Below are 22670 nucleotides of genomic sequence, written 5' to 3'. Positions count from 1 at the left end.
CGAATTTCACCGATACCGTCTCATCTCTCCCGCTCTTTTCTCCGGCGATTCTCTTCGAAAGAAAATCGAGAAAAAAAATAAAGAGAAGGAAGTGAGGGTGGTGGTGGTTGTGACGGGGACAACGTTGGAACGCTTGAACAAATCCGTCGAGCACGAAATCGTGTCTGAAAAATCGTGAAGAGGAGCACGCATTCAAAACAGTCCAAAAAACAGGTATATATGTATAATATATGTACATACATATCATAACGTATATGTATGCGAGTAGCACAGAAGGTGTGGAAAGAGGAGAAGTGCGAAAAAATAGAGAAACGTAGATAAGAGATAAGAGTAATCGATCGTAACAACATGTCCCAAAAGTAAAAGTATGTATACTAATATCTGTTGCTAGAGCAGGCTTTTTCGTTCGTAATCAAGGAACGATAAACGGAACCAGAAAGAAAAGAAAAGAACAAGTGTGTGACAAGTAAAACAGAATTGACGTTCTCAATTTTTGTTACGTTCGTTTGGTTGCTCTTTCGTTGGGTCTTACCTTAAACGGACGAGAACTGTTTCTACGGGACGAACCACACACAACAGGTGCCGACAGAGTGTGTTTATGTTACAAAATGTACAGACATATTTACATATTTACCGTTCTTTTTGTACTCAACGCGAAACTATCATTCTACCAGGTGTTTTCGAATGCTTCAGTCGCGGTAACAACGCTTCGCGGATTTCTCAAGAGTACCGCTTTTCCTCCGACAGGAGAACAAACACCGACACTTGGACAATTTTAGCCGTTTAAAAAAAACAAGTCGAAATTTCCACTTAAATGAACATATTCGCGAAGCGTTGAAGTACCACGGGACGCACAGACAGGTGTGCGTGCGTGTGAGATTCATTTCCACCAACGAACAATGAGAGCACCGGCGCCAGAAAAATTGACAAGCGACAGCCTGTCTTCCGCGCGACGTTTACAGCCGGTCGTCCATCGACTTACCTGTTGAACGGGGGGGTAATTAATATCGTGACGTCGGTTGGATAGCGGTACGAGGCATCGATACGAGCGTATAGAGGACTCCGGGCGGAGAGAGAACATATTCGACGTGTTCGATTATTATTACCGGCCCGGCCGGGACGGTCGGGTCAGTCGATCGCGAAAATAATCGCGAGACCTCGTCTGGACCCTTCCACGCGTGTCCGTAGAGAGTCCACTCGATGCACACACACGGACGCACGTTCGATTAATCACCGTCCATACCGAGAGGTAATCGACGCGCGACGACAGGCTGGGCTAATTTCTGATTAATCGTCCTCCGGGCCGAGACTTCGCGAGGGGCCTAAAGGTTCCGAACGACCCGGTGATTAATGTACAACAAGGAGGGGCTCTCGAGATTTCAACGCGCAAAAAGAGAGAGCACCTGGAAGAATCTCGACGATCTCGGATGATTTATTATTTTCGCGAATCGGGGGGTGTTGGGGGCATTGTTCGCGGCTTTGTCCGGGGTTGTTCAATTACACGCGGGAAACTGACCGTGCTCGGTGAAAGTAGCGCGCCTTTCGCCGAGTTGACCACTTTCTGTACGGACATCAATTTATCATTTTTTTCTTTCGAAAGAAGTCGAGAGCGGTGTGTACAAACGACGGATGCAAGTATTCGTGTTAATTTTCGTCTGGTTCGATCAATGTCTGTACGAATTTGGTCGAGTCAGATTGGAGATCAACGTGTAACAAAAGTCTCGTGTTTTCGTACCCTTGAACGACTTAATAAAATATACACAGGTAACATGATCCACGTTGCATTTTATACAATATATTTTAATCGACTCAGCTATATGGTATATATATATATGTGTGTCGTATATGACGGACCAATCAATTTCCAATAACGATTAAGTGGAGCAAAACTTTGAGGGGGAAGGAGAGGAGAGGGAGGGGACAATAACGAACATCAACGCCCCAAAAATAGAAGTCGAGCGGCCTGAATATCGAGTCAGGTGCGACCGACACTTTTCTGCCTCGATCTTACAGCTTTCGAAAGCTTCTCGAAAAGTCTCTTAAACGGCACTTTTTCAACTTCTTCCGTCCCTGTCCTACGAACAAGTGTCGCACGAAAATTACCAATCGTTCAAAATCAAATCACCCTCCTTTCTCGGATTTACAAAATTTTACTCTTTCTCGATTAAATAAAAGTGTCAGTGGCGACTCTCGATATTTGGACCGCTCGACTTCGCGGACAGGCGACAACTGGACTCGAAAAATTGCCCTTTGCGGGGATTTCTCTCTCGACGAGATCAGGATCGTTGTGAGAATTCGTGAAAAGGACAGACAAAGAGGGTGGACATATTCGAAGGGTGTTATGTAAGTATCGAAAAGATGGTGCTCGTTACTGGGCCGACGGCAAGTGAATTGACGGAGCTTTTCAGACGGACACTTAAGATTCAATTTTCTCTTGCCTGGCTGATCTGAAGTGGATGCTCCACTACAGGCTCCCGGTGTTCCTTCGGCTATGCATTATTCATGAAAGCAACTCGTGTTATATTATAATGCGCATTAGGGGGGCAATTAATTCGACGCGACGTCATCGCGTCCGCGCTCGGTGACAATCTTTTTCTTTTCTTTTTTCATACTTTTCGTTCGTTTTTGTCTTCCATCAAGCAACGCGTGATAACTTGGTAAAAGAGGTGTTGGAATATACAGGACATCTGTTAATCTTGCAAGGAGAATTCCGTTCTCTTTCATCCCGGTTTAAGCGAAGCTCGTTCGTCGAAATCCCCTGCGAGAATGGTGTTGGCCTGATCACGCGACACGCGTACTTCTCTGCTACCGTTCCATCAAACAGACGGACCTGCCGCGAGCTGCTGTATTAGGCGATCGAGCGACTCGTCTGGCACGGATTACCGAGCTTTTCACGATCACGAGGAAGACGTGCTCGCCTTTTTGGCGACACGATGTGCCAATTAGTTCACGTCCACGGAAGAAGACGGGGAGCCGAACGATGGTAATTAGCATCGACGCTATCTGGTTGAAACGGTCGAGAAGGAAACTGCGCGACGATAAACCAAAATAGAATTCCCAGGTTGATCGAACGAACAACCTGACTTCCTACGAAATAACGTATCACGAGCAGCAGCTGTAACTACGAAGATTAAAAGATTTCAGACTGTTCTAGCTGGGATGCGACGGAAGACGAGGGAAGAAGAAGTGAAGAGAGTGGAGTCAGGATACAGTTGATTGGCGGAGCTTGGAAAATTTCAGAAGAACGTCAGCTGTTGCGATCGACGCAATTCACTGTTGAAATTTCACAGAGAGGAACTTTCGTTAGGGGACGAAAGTTTCTTTGTCACGTGGAACTCGATGGCGACGGAGATTCCGAGATTTATGCGAGTCTGAGTGTCCTCTAATTGTTTGGCAATCGTTAGGCTACCTGAGGAATTGCGATTTATCAACGTTTACCCAGGCGTGTGGGAATAAAATTAGCCAATTTTGTCCGAATCGATGAAGATTTCGCTCTTGAAGATCTAGAGAGCTGTTTCACGGCTTAGCCCCGGGAGAAATGGCGAGAAGAAAAATGGCGGGGAGAGTTGGTGAACCGGGTGAAACGATAGAAGACACACACTGGCTCCGCATGGAACAATGTCGCGAGGCGTGGGCTGGCGTTTAGACAAAAGCCGGGGATTAGGTAACGCGTAGGTCAATAATCGAGGACAAAGGCGAGGTTCGGAGTGTAACAGAGAGTCGATTGAGAGACGAGGATGCAGACAGATAGGGAAACCGTTTGCATTGTTCCAATGGCTAATGCGAAGTGAATGGGTAAGGCTGCAAGATGAACACACCGTTTCGTAAACCAAGATTGAGAGACGAGGATGCAGACAGATAGGGAAACCGTTTGCATTGTTCCAATGGCTAATGCGAGGTGAATGGGTAAGGCTGCAAGATGAACACACCGTTTCGTAAACCTGAACCTCCCTTACGCGTAAGAGAAACAAGTCGAGCTGGTTCCTAAGTGGGAAGTAAATTCTCCCCTCGAGTGTGAAAAAAATCCTTCAATTCTGTCACCTGCTCGTGCGACACGCGAGAACCGTGCCAGAGAATCGCTGATCGTTTTTGCGACCGCCACTCGTCGCTCATGCCGAGCCAGCCATGCGACGCCGTACAGCACGCGACGACGCGTGCACGAGTGCGACCGCCCTGTGTGCACCAGAAAACCATTCGACGACCGTCGTGCTGGCTCCACGGTGATTTATAAGACAGACTTGCGGCGAAAATTCGAGTACGAGACGAAACAAGTTTACAGACAGTCCCTTGGGAACAGCGTTGTACACCTACTGTAACATTCTCGCGAGATGTCTCGCGGTTCTTCTCTGAATTCGTCCATACCTTCGATTTTTAATATGCAAAATAGCCAACGAGCTGAGGACACTTCGTGAAGTAGGTAAGCAGTGAGATTCTCGCGAGAAATCTCAGGGTTCTTCCCTGAAATCGTCGAACACCTCCTCGCCTACGCTTTATTTTTAATATACAAAATAGCTGAAGACACTTCGTCAAGTAGGTAAGCAGTGAGATCCCTACTGCGTGAGATTCTCGCGAGAAATCTCAGAAATCGTCCAATATCTCTTCGTCTACACCTTCGACTTTTAATGTCCAGAACAGCCAATAAGCTGAAGAAACTTGGTCCAGTAAGCAGTGAGATTGCTCGACAAGGTGCGTGTCTATTCGAAGTGAAGGAGTGAAACACCGAATCTATACTTCACAGATGTGCGCATTGTCAGACAGCCGTTCGACTCGCAAATTTTTATTTCCATTTATAATGGAAGTAAATCTTCGACGAGAGCAGTTGCCGAAGCATGTGCCTTTACTGCCGCTGCAAGCGAAAGAACGTAACGTTCGAATGAAATAAAACTGTCTTAGCATTCACGACTGCTTCTTTACTATCTAGGTTAAGTCTAAAGGCTGTCAGACAAGGCGCTATATATACACAGCAAATGATCGAGGCGTGAAACTCAGCAGGGTGTCTCGAGTCCGGTTGGAAAAGCTCTAAAGAGACCTCGAACCCTCGACCCTTGCATCTTAACGCCAACCAATCCACGACACGTGTATACACCAACGATCAGACGTACACAATTAAACGTGTTTGCACATGTAGGTACGTATACATAGAGAAAGAGAGACATGTATGTGTATACCTGGTAGATGTCCCTAAGGTCAAGGCGACACACGTTGCCGTACAATTTTCTAGTCGATAACTGTGCAAGGATGACTGTACACTCGCAATGAATATCCAACAGTGGCCTGCTTTAAACCGTTTCTCGCGGTTCCCATTGGCCGCGACGGAAGGGGTTAAACGGCGAGAGACTCGAGGAAGGAAGAGGGATTTGCTCGAGAACTCGCTCAGAACTTCTCTTCCGGGCAGGAGCCGCGAGATTCGTCGAAAGTCTGCAACGTCGTGGTCTGCTGGATCTCGAACGCGTTGCTTCTGTCGCCCACCTGCACGGAGAAAGCAAGCAAAATCGCGGAGCACGAGGTTCTTCTTGCTGTTCGAGGGACAGTCACGAGTGAATTCGAGAGAAATTTTGCATATTAAGATGGAAGGACTCGCGAGTGAATTCGCGAGAAATTTTGCATATTAAGATGGAAGACTCACGAGTGAATTCGAGAGAAATCAAAATCGCGGAGCATGAGGTTTTCTCATTGGATCGAGGAGGACTCACGAGTGAATTCGCGAGAAATAAAAATGACGGAGCCTGAGGTTCCTTCTTCGGTTCGAGGAAGATTCGCGAGTAAATTCGAGAGAAATCAAAATGGCGGAGCATGAGGTTCTTTCTACGATTCGAGGGAGAGTCACGAGTGAATTCGAGAGAAATTTTGCATATTAAGATGGAAGACTCACGAGTGAATTCGAGAGAAATCAAAATCTCGGAGCATGAGGATTTTTATTTGATTCGAAAAATACTCACGAGTGAATCGCGAGAAATAAAAATGACGGAGCAAGAGAGGTTCCTTCTTCGGTTCGAGGAAGATTCGCGAGTAAATTCGAGAGAAATCAAAATGGCGGAGCATGAGGTTCTTTCTACGATTCGAGGGAGAGTCACGAGTAAATTCGAGAGAAATTTTGCATACCGAGATGGAATAATTACGATCTGAATCGACGATCCTATTGCTTCGAGGAAGGCTCACGTGAAATTCTGCGTATTAAGGTGGAAGGACTCACCAGTAAATTCGAGAGAAATTTAGCGCATTAAGATGGAATAATAACGATCTGAATCGACGATCTTATCGGTTCGAGGAAGGCTCGCGCGAAATTCTGCGTATTAAGATGAGAGGACTCACGAGTGAATTCGCGAGAAGTCAAAATCTCAAAGCACGAGCTTCTTTCTTCGATTCAAAGAAGACTCACGAGTACCTTCGAGAGAAATTTCGCATATTAAAATCGAATAATTACCACCTGAATCGACGATCTTATCGAGAAACGGTGAAACGAAGGAAATTCACTCGCGAATTGGAAAAGGACGATTATAATTATCCGTGCAGGCGTGCGTGAGCGTTTTCAAGGAGCTGACTGAAGTCAGAATTTCGTGGACCAAGAACTGCGCTGAAAATCAAGAAATTGTCAGAAGTTGTCTCACTTTTTCTCGTCCTTTGCCAATAGGGATTCTCTATCGATCCTAAGATCAATTCTTCCATCTTTACTTTCTCGATTTCGAAGCCGTTGGAATGCATTTTAGTACAGGGGTTGGAAAGGAGCGCGTCGATTAAAAAATCTCAATTTCTTTATTTCCTTCTGATATATCGCCTCATCGGAGGATCTTCGATTTCTTTCTGTCGCGCTAACGAGCGCGCTCTAACGGAAGAGAGAAGCGTCGCAGGATCGGAACGCTGACAGATCGCTGGAATGTGTGGCAAAACGTGCTATCGTACCAAAAAACGCCTCGTCCTCTGTTTCGATTAAGGGCTGAACAACTTCGTAAACTCGCGCCTCTCGACGAAACAAACCGAACAGAATGCAAACTTCGCGCAGGATGCTCGAAGCAGAAAGACGTCACCTTCAGAATCGACTAAGAGAATCTACACTCGTGGAGATTTAAACGATCGAATAAACGCACGCTTGAAAAAATTCTCTTTGAAAATTTGCCTGTCGTACTTCTTGAACGTTCAACCGGTTCCTGCACCGAAGCGTCAACATCTTCTATTTATCGGAGAACAATTCTACTCGACGGTTGCACTGTTTGCGAACGATCGCGGGTACGAAGCGCAAGTGAAAAATTGAGCAACTCGCCGAATGAAGAAGAAGAAGAAAGCGATAACGAGCGGAACTTACGAATACGATTTTTTCATTGCGAGGACGGTTTCTGGAACGTTAGCGAACGAAAGCAACTTACTTCAACAACGGTATACAGGAAGTAAGCGAACCCTTCAAGAAGTGTAACAGACAAAAATTTCAGAACTACGTCTCTTCCAATTCCTCTTCAAAAGAAATCCTTAATCGATCCTGAAAGTATCGTCCTTTTCTTTGGAAACACCCTGTACAGACACGAATCGATCCGCAGGTTCACATTTTCGCTATGCTTCGCTCCATGTATTTCGCCCAAAAATAAATAAATAGGAAAATAAAGCTGTAAAAATTGCCATAGGTGTGTGACGAAACAAAAGTGGCGATAAAAACTTGACAATCGACGAAAGAATCGGATGCAACCCCTAATCGTCGTGGAAAGTCGAGGACTGGTCGCGCGATCTGCGAGCTCTATAAATAGCAGAGTAGAGAGATCGGTGTTTCCAGCCGGGTTGCGTCGCATGATCGAATAAAATCTACTTTAAAGCGGTAAATCTCGCGCGGAGATTCGCGATACGTGACCGTGCAAGCGCGGATTTATGCCGGTAATACCGATCGATTAATCGTGGTAACGTCGTTCCTCTGGCCAGTCGTAATAAATCTCCCGCTTAGGAATATTTAGACGAGAACGGGGCGTAAATCTAGATTAAAACGAACGGAACGAGCAACCCCTGGCCGACGATTTCACGAGTGAACGGGGACGATTATTAAACTCGCTCGATGAACCATGCCTGAGAGCACTCAATTACACGACAGATGGACTTCGTTCGTTCTTTGTTTACTTTCGAAAGAGCCTTCTCCGTTCTCCTTACTTCTTTTTTTTTTCTTCGAGAAAATCATTCGTGGCAGCCGAAAGATTCTTTGTTCGAGGAAATTTGGATTGGTCGAAGAAGAATTCTTTTTAGAGCAGCTACGATTTCGTTGGGAAATTAGAAAACGTTCGTCGTAGCTACCGTGGAGTCGTTCAATGAGTGAAGAGAGTAATTGCTGTTGTTTTAAAGGGGTGCCTTGTCCTGAGGCATTTCAAGATTTTAGGTGAAATTTGGGAATTTTTTTTTTAGAGCTAAGTGGTAAATGAAAAATTTCGATTTTTTTAGGGGAGGTGAATGTAACTTTCAAATTTTCAGGGTGTACCCCCTTAACCCTCTATGGGCCGAATATTTTTCTTGACCGTAAAAGAATTCATGTAACGTAAAATTAGCAAATATCGACCTATAAATACAGAATAACAGTGAATTCAGCAGTTTCGACAATTTTATCATAACGAATACATATTGTAACTTTGAAGTAACAACGGTTATCAAGAAAGTTACTGGTTAATAAGGAGACATTGTACAACAAGACGTTTATTTATTTAATAAAATATCGATATATTAGTATGTGACTTGAAAGTTACACGAGCCCATAGAGGGTTAATACGATTTATTGAATTTTTTCACAAGTAACTACTAAATGAAAAGTTACAATTTTTTTAAAGGAGATGAATGTAACTTCCAAATTTTCAGGGTGCACCCCCTTAATACGATTTATTGAATTTTTTCACAAGTAACTACTAAATGAAAACGTTCAATTTTTTTAAAGGAGGTGAATGTAACTTTCAAATTTTCAGGGTGTACCCCCTTAATACGATTTATTGAATTTTTTCACAGGTAACTGTTAAATGAAAAGTTACAATTTTTTTAAAGGAGATGAATGTAACTTCCAAATTTTCAGGGTGCACCCCCTTAATACGATTTATTGAATTTTTTCACAGGTAACTGTTAAATGAAAAGTTACAATTTTTTTAAAGGAGGTGAATGTAACTTTCAAATTTTCAGGGTGTACCCCCTTAATACGATTTATTGAACTTTTTCACAAATAACTACTAAACGAAAACGTTCAATTTTTGAAGGGGGTATAAATGTAACTTCCAGCTTTTCAGGGTATCAAATTTTCAGGGTGTACCCCCTTAATACGATTTATTGAATTTTTTCACAAGTAACTACTAAACGAAAACGTTCAATTTTTGAAGGGGGTATAAATGTATCTTCCAGCTTTTCAGGGTGTACCCCCTTAACACGGTTTCTTAACTAAATCTCACAATTTACCTACTTTTCAACGTAATCCCTCTGCTACAATTAGACACTTGTTCCACCGCTCAAACTTAATTCCACGAAAGGGGAGTGAAGCAAAAAGAAATCCAACAGGGTGAGATCTCCCAGCCTAATTTAACAAGCATACCAACTCATGATTTAAAAATGAAGGTACTTCACATTCACCTACTTTTGTCTCTTTACTTATTCAACGACCCCGCTACATAAAGACCGTTGCAAAACAAATTCCCTCGCAACAGTTTGCAAGAAAAAAATCAGCACGACGAATCCGTTCTAATTACTAAACGAACTTAACACCTGACGCAAACCAGCCGGAACGCCGAAGAAGGGGTGCGCGATCGTTCTCAACCGACGGCGAAAGTAAACGTCGATCCTCGAGCGATCGAACAATCGATCCTCCTCTATGTACAGTCCGCGAGTAAACCAAATCGATTGCAGTCACTCGTAACTCCTACCACAATCGTTCGTTCTTATTCCTTGAGCCTATCTACGAAAAGGGAAGGTGTTCCTTAAAGCTACTCTTAGGGCCGAAAGCTCGCACCTCTGATTGATCAGCCTGCTTGTGGTAATTCACACCCGAAACTCTACCATCCTCTTTGAGAGAATATCGAGAGAAAAGGGCGTGTGTGAAAATGTATCTCTTTCTTTCTTTACCTGTCGACGAAACTGAACAACGAACGCGACGCACCGGGTGGATGGACAACGCGTCGACGATCGAACGAAAATCGCGTGCCTCGGTTCGCCTATCGAAGCGCAATTACACGCGTAAACGGTCGAGAAATCGTTCTCTGATGTCGGTCTGTACGGAACGAAGAACGGCGTGCGGTTGAAAACTGTGAAACGCTTCGGAGTTTCCGTTGACAGTGTTGGTCGCACGGAACTTGGACAAGGTCGTATAGGAAACGAAAGCCAGTGGAGAACGAGCTTCGTTCGTCTCCGTAATATCGCGCGAGGTATCGATTTCCGCGAATTTCTCCGCGTGTGCTGCACGGTACGCGCGATTTTCTCCGATCAGTTTCTATAATGAAAAGAAGAAGTAGAAGAGGGGGTGGAAAAAAGTTACGGTTGGTAAGATTCGACCGGGGAACGAAAATCGTGTGAGGCGAGGAGACTTCTCTGTCCTGCTTTTTCTGTCAGACGAGAGAAATTCTTTCTCGGTTGATCTTCGACGACACACACGCGCTTTCGTTCGACCGGGATTCTCTTCCGCTGGTTTCCGCCGCGATTGCTTCAGCGTCGTCTCGTGGAACTTGATGGAATATTCGGACAGAGTTTGTGTAGTAGATGGGGGCCGGAGCCGCGGGGCGTGATTAATTTGTGCGATCGGGCGAGAAGAAGGCGGGCACGAGCTCGGGCAGGATTCAATGGCGCAACTTCCAGTCGAATCGTATTTTTTTTTTGTCTCTTTTTTTATTCTTTAATCTAAAAATGGAAGACGTAGGGTAGGGCCTGACGAGCGGCGTGGCTCGACGACTAGACGGGGACGAGAGATTCGTATTTTTCTTCTTTTTTTCGCCGGTGGAAGACGACGATTCTGACGACTTCAAGCTCTGCTCGTAGTCTTTCTTGACTTCGATTCAGAGAAGGGATCTTTTAGGTATGATGGGTGTTGCGGACGTGCGTGGCTCGAGATCGTGTGGCTACGTTTCAATTTTCAAAGGTTCGAAAGATTCTTCGAATTTGTGAATGGGATAAAACGTGACAAGTGGCACAACGCTTTGACTGCCGTGTCAACTACATTTGAGTGACACCTGCGTACACGCAAGGACGACATAATTCACAGGCGAGTGACAGCTCTGCTTTTCAGTAGCGACTTCATTCGACGAGTTTGAAATATAATATCGAAAGAGGGATTTGTGAAAAATTTCCGACTTTAAGTTCCCCGGAATGATTTATTTCGTTGGCAGGTGAGACTCTGAACGGCACCTCGAATCCTCATAAAGACACATTCATAAATTTAACAATCTTACGTTAAATAAGTGTGTAATGTCAAAGAACAAATTTGAGAAAAATTGCAAGTTAACGTCAGAGCTTGGAGACAATTTTATTCCGTGGCGATAAATGAGCCACTTAGAAGCCAAAATGATTAAATCCATGTTCTTCCAATTTTAGTATATCAAAGCACATGCGTGGTGCTTAATTTTTCATGAATAAAATAAACTTGATAAATTTGATTTTCTGGAGTTAGTCACTTGATAAATTTGATTTTCTGGAGTTAGTCACTAATAAATTTGATTTTCTGGAGTCAGTCACTAATAAATTTTGTTTTCTGGAGTAAGTCACTTGATAAATTTTGTTTTCTGAAATTAGTCACTTGATAAATTTGATTTTCTGGAGTTAGTCACTAATAAATTTGATTTTCTGGAGTTAGTCACTAATAAATTTGATTTTCTGGAGTTAGTCACTAATAAATTTGATTTTCTGGAGTTAGTCACTAATAAATTTGATTTTCTGGAGTTAGTCACTAATAAATTTGATTTTCTGGAGTTAGTCACTAATAAATTTGATTTTCTGGAGTTAGTCACTAATAAATTTGATTTTCTGGAGTTAGTCACTAATAAATTTGATTTTCTGGAGTTAGTCACTAATAAATTTGATTTTCTGGAGTTAGTCACTAATAAATTTGATTTTCTGGAGTTAGTCACTAATAAATTTGATTTTCTGGAGTTAGTCACTAATAAATTTGATTTTCTGGAGTTAGTCACTAATAAATTTGATTTTCTGGAGTTAGTCACTAATAAATTTGATTTTCTGGAGTTAGTCACTAATAAATTTGATTTTCTGGAGTTAGTCACTAATAAATTTGATTTTCTGGAGTTAGTCACTAATAAATTTGATTTTCTGGAGTTAGTCACTAATAAATTTGATTTTCTGGAGTTAGTCACTAATAAATTTGATTTTCTGGAGTCAGTCACTAATAAATTTTGTTTTCTGGAGTCAGTCACTTGATAAATTTGATTTTCTGAAGTCAGTCACTAATAAATTTTGTTTTCTGAAATTAGTCACTTGATAAATTTGATTTTCTGGAGTTAGTCACTAATAAATTTGATTTTCTGGAGTCAGTCACTTGATAAATTTTATTTCCTGGACTTACTCACTTTAGCTTCTCACTGGCTCGCATAATATGCGACAAATCCTAATTTTTCTTCTCCGGAACGAGACGTGCAGTAGTTAAAGGATCGAGAACGGTCAGGTTGTCGTTAAATAGTTCACTCAACGTAGACGTTACTATTCATTGGAAGATCGGAGGATGAACGAGCGTTGGTAATGGCGTCTGCGACGCGTCGGACCGTTTACCAACCATCTTTACGACACGAACACGTTACGTCCGCGTCAGCTGGTGAACGTGTCCCCGTGCTGGCTTTAAATCAATGATAAGATTCATATGCACGAAGGAACACGGGTCGTCGCGACGTGCGCCGTCACCGCCACGACGAATGTGTTCCTGCCGTATTATGTACGCGGGCCCCCCTTTCCTTCGAAATTGCCGAAATGTACGGGACAACCAACGATATATTTCCGTGGAACAGAGTTTACGTGTCTCCCGAAGGATTTCGCGTGCCATTCACCAACAGATTCTTAACGATTTTCACTCGATAACTAAATGAATTCCGAGAGTCGCGCAAGCTCTGACGTTCGAATTTCTTTTTCCAATATTGTGCAATGAAATTTGGGTACTAGGTACGTTACGGCGTGGACTGTGCCATGTGAAATTGCATTTGCAATTGTATTTTGAGGAATAATTATGTTTGGTTAACCCTTCGCTGTCCCCTATTCACGAAATTTTTACCTCTGGGCAATTTTTAGGCAGCCTTCGGGAAGTTTTGCCTTGAGATGTCATAGTGATAAATTACAAAGGATAATAAACTCGTTTTGAAAATTTCCTTTATGCGTTTAATGAAAATTATTATAAAATTAAAATAATTTAACACGTTGACTGCTAAAGCCTATTTTGAAGAAATCTGTTCTAGACGCCATCTTTTTTTTCAGATTATTGTATAGAATTAAACAAACATATTAATTTTTATATTACGACTTTAATTTTAATTGTTTTTTTTTTTTACAAAAAAATGCATTCGAATCACCTCGGGGCGTCCTTTATTGTCTTGTTTACTTTCATTTTTTTATATTTTGATAATCTTGTAAAAAATAAGTAAATCCTTTTTATGACGCCTTTTTGTTAGTAATGAACCTTTAGCAAACGCCCATCCCACAGAATTCCTATACGTTTACAACGTGTTAACTCGTGGTGGGCACCGAAAAGCTATACTGTAAAAATGGGATAACTCGTGGTTGGCAGTCAACGTGTTAATAGAATTTTGAAATTTAATTTATTTAAAATTACTTAATTTTTTCATATTTCATAACTACGCTGAAATATTAAAATAAAGGCAAACTACATCAAAGAGTGCAAACTAACTGTACAATTCTCACCGCAAAGGGTTAATCGAACCGTACGCCATCGCTACCAACGACTTTTCTAAAACTCGAGAGAACATTCAATCAAGTCCAGCAGCTAAAGAATCCACAAACCCCGAGACATCCTAATAGAACTAGGAAACGACCAGAAGAGTTGATTCGTTGAAGCGAATCGAGGGGCGACTTGGAAGTAATTCGAGCAACTTTCGCGAGTTTGGATGACGTCGAAAGACGTCGAGAGAACAGCAGGCTAATTGACGAGTTAATGGACGATTAGCGCGTAACAGGTCGACCGGTGAAAACTAAAAGTTCACAGAGAGACGGCGCGAAGAAGAGAGATAGAGAGGCGAGGGATGGAAGCTTAACGGAGGTCCGATGAGCTTCTGGTCCGGTCAGAATCACTGGACTGATTAAAATTAGACGCGGGATTTAGCGCGAGGGTTTCAATTTCAAAGTGGCCAGCCGACGGTCCAGGCCTGGCCTTTAAATAAATTTTCACCGTTAAAGGCGAGACTGTGGAAGGTCAGACGTGTGGAAACATCTGGGTGGGAATTAATGGACGATTAACGCGAAGATAGTACCGGTGGAAGGGAGAATATATAGCTTCGAACCCGTACACGGTTGAAAAATGGCGCTCGCACGTTGGAGAAAATCGAGACTTGGAGAAAGGGGGAACGACACTTAACGGGGCTTCGATGGGGTCTCGTCCTCGATCTGCCAGCCGACAGGACCATTTATCACTTCTCATTTTCCCTCGTTAACGTCGACTCTCTTGATACGCGCGCCGTCTGATTTACGAGTCGATGTACCGCTGCATTACCGCAGCCCAGACGCGTCCAATTTTATCGACATCGGAATATATCTTGATCCCTGCACACCGGGTGGGCTGTGCGAACAGACGCGTCCAATTTTATCGACATCGGAATATATCTTGATCCCTGCACACCGGGTGGGCTGTGTGAAACAGATAATCTGATTGTCTTCTCTCTAGTTACGGTGGGACGAGGCAGTATTTACGTTAGGTGTAGTCAGGAAAATGGCGAAAGGTCGGTAACAACGAGGGAAATTTTATTGCTCTCAACTCTTTGCGGTCGGGGCCGGCCGGAGAGCGAGCGTCGCTGTGAACGAGTTACAAAAACTAAAACTTTATTTAAATTCAAGAAAATTTTTGGTCAAAGCCCGAGGAAACGGTGTGTTTGGGGTGTGTCTGGTGGTGGTGTGAAAGTGGGGAATTAGTTCTTACGGAAATTGGTGAACAGACTTGGACAGCTACTTGCCGACACTCGGCCGCAAAGGGTTAACAGCCGGATGAATCTGTTTCTGTTGGATTATTACTAATAATAACGCGTCAGCTGGTAAGCAAAAATGAATTGTGTCGTGTATGAGAAACACTGCTGGTGAAAATAATATAACAATGTCATCGGACCCCTAGGGGGCCTGGGTAAAAGGTCTTCGGGTCTTTTTTGACCCGCCGCCTTTTTATATTTTTAGTCATTTTTCCTGTTATCAAGTGTACGCTCCTTAGCGTTATTTTAAACGTTTATCGTCTAGGTTCGTATGTCGCGTTGGAAACAAAAATTATTACACGTAAGGTCTTAGGTCCTTTTTTACCCAAATGTCTTAAGTGTACAGTCAAAACGAAGACCGCTCTAGGGTCTCTGTCGTATCCTTCCGTGCCAAAGAAAATAAAATACGTTTAAGAGAACTCACAGCGAACACCATTTTCTATAGGTACCAATAATTTTTTTATAAATGGCATTTTTTTTCTATTCTTTTTAAAGTCACCTTTGTTTTTTTTTATATGAATGTATATCATTTTTTTTTACCGTGTGTTGTAGCAGACATTGATATGTATTTAAACATGCCTGATAGTCTTTAAACGATGATGGACTCTAAAATTTTTCCTTTCATTTTCTGCCATTTCTTCCATCAAAAAAATTCGTATTCTACCTTTTCACCCTTTGAAACCATTTAAATTTCGAATCAAAATTGTCTCGTACCACCATAGCTAAAGAAGATAATTATTCAGGTGGTCTGTTTCACGTGACCCACCATTTCCAATTAACGTATCAAAGTTTCTAAGTAGAAGACACTTTAAAGCCTGCAACAGTTTCCCTAAAAGATTCCTTTTCCACCTTCCATGTGGAAAACCTTGCAGCATCCCCGAATGAATAATTCAGAAAATAACGATCTCATTTCTACAGAATAAACGTTGAACACGATCTCAAGCCACACGTCGACATTTTTTCTCCATAAATATCGCTGGAAAACGCTTGGAGTTGTTCTCACACGGGTAGAGCTACCGAAGGTCTACTCTTTGGTGCTTCGGGAGACGATAGAGGGAAAGAAAAGGCCGCTCGACTGAAAGAGGTACTACCTAAGGACGATCTACGAGTTCTCGAAGAGACCTAGCGATTTCGATTAGAGGAGAAAAGTTACCTGAACTCGAATCAAATCGTTCTTCCGTTCGGTTCTAACCGGAATAATATCTACAACATCGATTTAGAATTCGCCATCAGAAGACAGTAGAATAAGGCTAGAGAATAATTTCAATTAGACCGTAGATCCTCGACCGAACGCTGGCCAAGAGGAATCGATAACAATTCATTGATAACCTAGATCGCTAATCTACGGGTAGAACCTTGATTTTTTTTCGCCTCGATCGAAGGTGTCCAAGGATAACGATACTATTTTCGACTCTCGTTTAGATTGGTGCATGGATCTCTCTCTCTCATCTCCTACCAAGCAATCGATAAAATCGGAAATCAACGAAACGAGCTTCAACCCTTCGAGCACGACAGACTCGTGTTTGCGTTCGCAAAATATTACGAACGCAACCAATAAAATTACACGAAAAATAATTTTAATTAACCCCCATCCGTCCCTCAGTTTCGCAGTTAATTTGACACAATGGCAAAAAATCAACGAAATGAAAGTAAGAAAAAAATTTCTTCTACAAACAGCCGAACAATACAATTTTCTAGCGGAAAAGTGTGTCGAACTGACACGAAGGACGGATGAGGGTTAAAAAAAGAAAAACTGAAGTAGCGATCTTCGACTCGGCACTTGGTCCTCCGCCCGCGAAAGGTTAAACACGACAGAACAATCTCCGTTTCGTTTCTCGGAGAACAGAAGATCGTCGCAAAAATTGCAAACAGTCCACCGATCCACGGATGAAAATTCTCCAGAAGCGTCGATCGCGCGGCAAGTTCCACGGATCAAACCAGAGAATCCTCTCAGACGCCGTTCCGGAGGAGTTCCAGCCAACAGGAGAACGCTTCCGCAACAGTCTCGCGTTTCTCTTCTTCATTTATCGCCTGGAAAAGCGGAAAGTACGTTCGCGATTCAAGAGAGTGTGCCTTCGGCAGACTTTCCATCCCGCCTCGGATTCTCCAAGGGGAGATTGAGTCGCGATTCTCGCGAGCGAAACGGAAGCGTTCGTGAAGAACAGAAAACGATATGGACCAGCCTGGTGTTCCGGGGGATACGCGGCCGGAGAAAACGTATCCATTTGCAACGTATCCTCTCGTCGCGCGGAGAAGAGCGTGTTTCGAGCACAGATATTTCGACTCCGATCTGCCTTCTCTTTGCCATTCCATCGGAGCGGGAAAAGGGAGAGAATTTTTCCGATGCCTTTCGCTACTCTGTTTGCCAAATGGCAGGTTTATTTAGCTCTTATCAAGCGTGGCGCACACACAGATGAAATGGCGAAAATGAGAGAGAGAGAGAGAGAGAGCACCGGTTCGAAATTCGAACCCTAGCTGGCAGTGCTTCAGGGAGAGTCGACTCCTATGGGAGTCATGCTTAACAACCGGGATTCGATGTCGAGGACGATCGCTATATTTCGTACCTTTTTTTTCCTCCCCCGTTTTTTCTTTTTTCTTCTTCTTTAACACGACTATATTTACTTGGACGCTACGTTATCTCCGTATATAAGACTACTTGCAACTCTTGACCACCTACGTACGTATTTTAGTAGACTGAGAATCGAGAAACTTGTTTAAACTTCGAGTATTTTTTCTTCTTTTTCGAGAACGTTTCAACCCTTTCGCTACTGTACACAAGCGACTACAGTCGCTCGGTAACAAGCGATCTCTCTATGGTCGTTTGCGAGAAAACAGCGAGCAACTATAGTCGTCGTTCGTATTTTAAAATGACTGGTGCTTAATGGAAACTTTTGCAACGCGAAATATCGAGAAATTATGCTCGTACACGTTAAATTAGACTGTTCGATGTGTAAACGGAGAAAAGTGTCGGCGGGAGAATTGTGGCGAAAGGGTTATCTACTGAATCGAATCCCGGGAATTAGTCTCCAAGCGCCTCGTAACCTAATCGCACCGTTGAACGATCGGGAAAGATCGTAGCTGGATCCAGTCTCGAGCGAGTTCTAGGACGACTTAGCCCCAGTTCTGTAGCACCAAATACGAACGCAAGCTACGTATCTCTCTCCGGCCGAGGCCGGTTAGGCTCGTTTCGATCGAGAGCTGCGTGGTTGTTAGGATCGACAAGAACCGATAGATCGTGTATCGATGTGTCTGAACTGCGCTACTTATCGACGTAGAATTCGACGCTAATTCGCCTACGACAACCGAGAACAGCAACGAATATAATTTTTATCGAGAAACTTCTTTCCTTTCAACAGACTTCTTCGTAGCTCGTGTATCGATTAGATCCAAGATCGAAAGATTCACCGTACCCATACTTTTAACGATTCGTTCAACGTACGGCACGTTTCAGTCTTCTGCTGATACAACGTCCCTCTCGTCGCCTCGAGATTAATCAACAATCCTTCCCTGTGATATGGATTCTTTTCCCTCCTAACTTCAAACCAGAACAGAAAGTCCCAAGTCCTGGATGATCGATCACTCTCTCTATCCAGATCGATGGACTCGTCAAACCTATCCTCAAACTTAACAATATCAACCTCCTAATTTCACCAACAACCAAGTCTCCTTAACAAACCCAACAAACGTCAGCCTCTGATTCCAACGTTTCTTCGGATAATCTCCGTAAGAAAGAAACACGCGATAGACTAGGAAACTCAACGATACCGACATTCTAATTCCGACGAAGCCTTTCGAGCGATGACCGCGAGAAAGAAAGACTCTGTTCGATGAAGAACCGAGGAAGAGAAAAGAGGGTGGGGGGATAGATAACGCTGATCGCTGGTCAAGGCTGAAAGGAAGTAGAGGTGAATCTCTGTGTCCCGAGCCCGGCTCACACCCTTGTCTCGATGTAGGGGCTGGAGGAGCTGGTGCCCTGGCGACGTTGCCGATCACTGTCACCGGGCACGTTAAACGCGACATTCGGCACCGTGGTTGGGTCAACCGGTTGATAATGGGACTGGACCGGCTGCCCGCTCGGCTGCGATTGGTGAAAGTGGGAGGAAGACGAGGGTGGACCCTCGCTTATGGAGGTCGTCGAGGCGAGAATACGGCGACCGCGTACCTGGTAACGTTGGGGGCAGCAGCGGACGAAGCAGGCGTGAAGCAGGCCGCCCCTCGAGGCAGTGCTGTGCGCGGGGGAGGTCAGAGGCGACGGCGAGCCCGGCCTCTTCGGGGCACCGTTGTAGGGCACCTCCATCTCCACGAACTCGCGATCCTGTAACAGAGAGATTTGTCGCTTCGTTAGTACCGTGGAAAATTCGATGGGATTAGGTGGAGCATGAATGGGAAGTCGCGGGATTTCAGATTTCCTCCGTCCTCAGGTAGAAAACAAAAGTGTGGGACGATTGGAATAACCAAGTGTGTAGCCTGTTACAGACCCGTCGGGGATGTGTCGTGTGAAAGGAGAGACGTTTAGCACTCCCCTAGAGAAAGATGGAAACGTGTAAATTGGTAAGGCACCGTCGTCATTTGACGACACTTACCAAAGGAGGCCTATCGAGGATGAAAACCATGTGTTAGTGGAAGTGGATAATAGGAAATAGGAAGTAGAAGCTGCTGCGTCGTAGACTTTGAAAGCTTAAAGAGCGCTCAAGCGGGCTTGTTTCGGGCAGGAGCGCCCGCCGTTGCCCTCGGGCAGCGCTGCGGGCAAAGCTGGTCTTACCGCTGCCCTGCGGGCAACTTGACGAGCAGCTCTGCTTCGAGCGCTAATTTTCACGCTGATTGCGGCCTGATAATTTGTTTGATAATGCAGATTAAGAAGCCGTATCGCGTTCTCTTGCATCGACGGACATTTCAATAGATACGAGTAGATGTCTAGTAGCATCGAAAGTAAGAGACAACGTGTATCGGATGTTGCAACACGAGTAAAAGGAAAACACGTACAACAGTTATTGTTAAGTCATTCGGATTAAGGGGTAACACCTTAAATTTTTTTTTATTTGCTTAAAATACACTTTAGGGCCTTGGCAATGAAGTACAAATGGTTTTATAACCAGAAAAGATTTTTGTTTGAATTTCTAGACTTCCGCGCCAAGCACCTCAGAGTGCCGTGAGCCGGATCGAGCGAGCGTGCGGCACTTCGAAAGGTTTACAGCTCACAGGGTACAAATATTTTTACCTGCGGTTGCCTGTGACGATTTTGAGCTTTCACAATTACATGTGGATGACGTTAGTACTAAGTTTAAAATGTAACGGTTAATACAGCTTGATTAGAATTATTAGATGTCCAGATGCAGGTCTGAAAATTCCCCGGTGTTTCGCAACGGTCATAAACTTGGGAGGCCATCGAGCATTTTACTTGTTTACGATGTTTTTTCTGTGGCCATTGTGCACATCTGCTTGCCATACTTCCGCTTTCTAGTCCTTTGATTTCTATTTGACCATGCTTCGTTAGATTTGTTACCTGCTGCGCCTATTGTTCGAGACACGCGGAGTTCCGCGCGCGTCGCACTTGAGAGTGACCGTTGACTTGGGCACGTCACCATAGTCAGTTTTCGGTACCTAATGATTGCCAATCGCGTTAGAGTCAACCACCTCCCTTGAATGTCCGCATCCGAGGTGTCTCGGAGATTGTCCGAGCCCCCGATCGACAGAATCCATCGGACAACCGTTCGCGTTAGTTCTTCAGAGAAACAGTCATTTGTCGATAGTGTTTGTCTTCCGCGAGGAAGCGGTCCTTCGAGAACGTAGTTTCAACTTAATCCGCAGAAACTCCAACGATCGCCAAGATCAACCACGAGTCGTACGAAGTACAGTTATTACCAGAAATTGTTCAGAGTTGGTAACGAAGAAATTCCGAAATTCCCTGAACCGTAACGGTATGTCCACAGTTCCGTTTCTTCCATACAAGTTTTTTTTAGACCGAGGGTGAAGTTTTGTAGCTTTTCCCGAAGCTATAAGTCTGCCTCTGCTAAGTTTACAGCCTCGTAATTTACCGTCTCAAGCTTCGATCCCCCTTGTTCCAACTTTTATAATCCGCGATGCCCCATCGATATCTCGTTACCTATAAACTCGACGTATCCCTTTCTCCAACGCAAATTCGTAACTCCAAACAGATATCTCCTCCCTCGTTTTTCTCCTCTCTAATCGAACACAGCAATGTGATCGAGTAGATTGTGCACGCCACTACACACAACCCTCGGTTCATTTCACAGCAGAGTCAACGTCACGCACGAATTTCTCCCTCTCCCCCCGTTTCTAATTTGTATACCTCGGCACGTGTTCCATTAAGGAAAACGTACACTGTATACTTTGAAAAAGGATCCATTCACCGGCGCGAATTTAATTAAAGAATCTTTACTTTTCATCAAAGTTATCGACGCTCTCCCGTAGATTTTACACTCTGTTCAAAATGAGAGTAACCTCGCTTCGCGCATAGGACGTGCCTAAGGCAGGGCTGGAACGTCCAAACCGCCTACGTTTCTCTCCGTCCTACCCTCCGCTGCGCTCTCTGTCTACGCGCAGAACGGACGAGAACCGGTCCGAGAGCGAGGTTACTCTTATTTTGAACGACGTATACACGCGATTCAGCTGACGCAGTAGATAGGGTACGTGCTTTGTCAGACGTCGGTACGCAAGTACGTCTTGCACATCCTTCACGCTGGACGAAAGTACCATTGTGGAACTGAATTTCTTTCCGATTTTACCGTTATTTATTTGGAGGAATGTTGGATTGGTAAATCGGAAAATTGTTGCGAGGAGCAAACACGTAGAACTCGTTCGCGTTTCGACGAAGGGGCCATTTTCACCGAGTTCCATTATCGCTGGCCAAACTTTGCCCCGTCAAGTATTGTTCCGCGCGTGTTGCTTCTACTCTGAAAATTACACAGCCGAAGGGAGGGGCATGCGTCGGTGCGTTGTTACACCCGTGTCCACTGCAGGATTTCGCAATCGAGCTAGAAATAACGTCCAGCTGAACTTTCTCCAGACTCCGGACGCAATTTTATCAATATTTCATTTACCCTCTTAATTAACCGGCTCTAAATAAGAAACCAGTTAATTCTCGGTTATCGGAGTTGCTCGTAAAACTCATCGAAAATCGATCGAGTTAAAGCGGCTGTGAAATAATCGCATTTTCCCATCCCAGTGAAATCTGCCCGGTTAAATATAAATCAAGCTGTGAATTATCACTGAAATATCACGTTCAAGCGATACTCCACGCGGCATACTTAAGTATTCTCTTAAAATTTCGAACTTGTCAACTTTTTCCATCCTTAATTAAACTTCCCTGTCCAATCTTCGAACTTTCCTTTTCGCCGTAGCTCCAGTTCTTCCCTTTACCCGATAACTACAAGCCCCGTTTCTGCGCGATTAACGGGCGAGAAAGCGCGGAGAACGCGGGAGACAACCGGTTGTTCCGGCGACCGTTACCAGAAATCTCGAAGAAACAGTCCGGTTACAAGGTTCTCTCGCGAAACTGCGGCACAAGGCGGGGATTGATCGGACAAAAGAGCGGCGGCG

General features: G+C 44.0%; 1 protein-coding gene across 4 annotated transcripts in view; it reads right to left on the bottom strand.

Annotated features, from left to right (window-relative positions):
• LOC108580207 (potassium voltage-gated channel protein Shal) overlaps positions 1-22670 on the bottom strand; it is a 158428-nt gene that overhangs the window by 11316 nt on the left and 124442 nt on the right. For 3 of the 4 annotated variants that reach the window (XM_017943912.1, XM_017943914.1, XM_017943915.1), the window contains exon 4: positions 19273-19425. In XM_017943912.1, the coding sequence (XP_017799401.1) occupies positions 19273-19425 (153 nt within the window). Of the gene's footprint in view, positions 1-2438; positions 2490-19272; positions 19426-22670 lie in introns of all 4 variants that reach the window. The other variant, XM_017943913.1, reaches the window with a different exon arrangement.

The sequence above is a fragment of the Habropoda laboriosa genome, unplaced genomic scaffold, assembly GCF_001263275.1.
Source record: "Habropoda laboriosa isolate 0110345459 unplaced genomic scaffold, ASM126327v1 scaffold2, whole genome shotgun sequence".
Taxonomy (NCBI): Eukaryota; Metazoa; Arthropoda; class Insecta; order Hymenoptera; family Apidae; genus Habropoda; species Habropoda laboriosa.
This window is presented reverse-complemented; position numbering and strand designations above follow the sequence as displayed.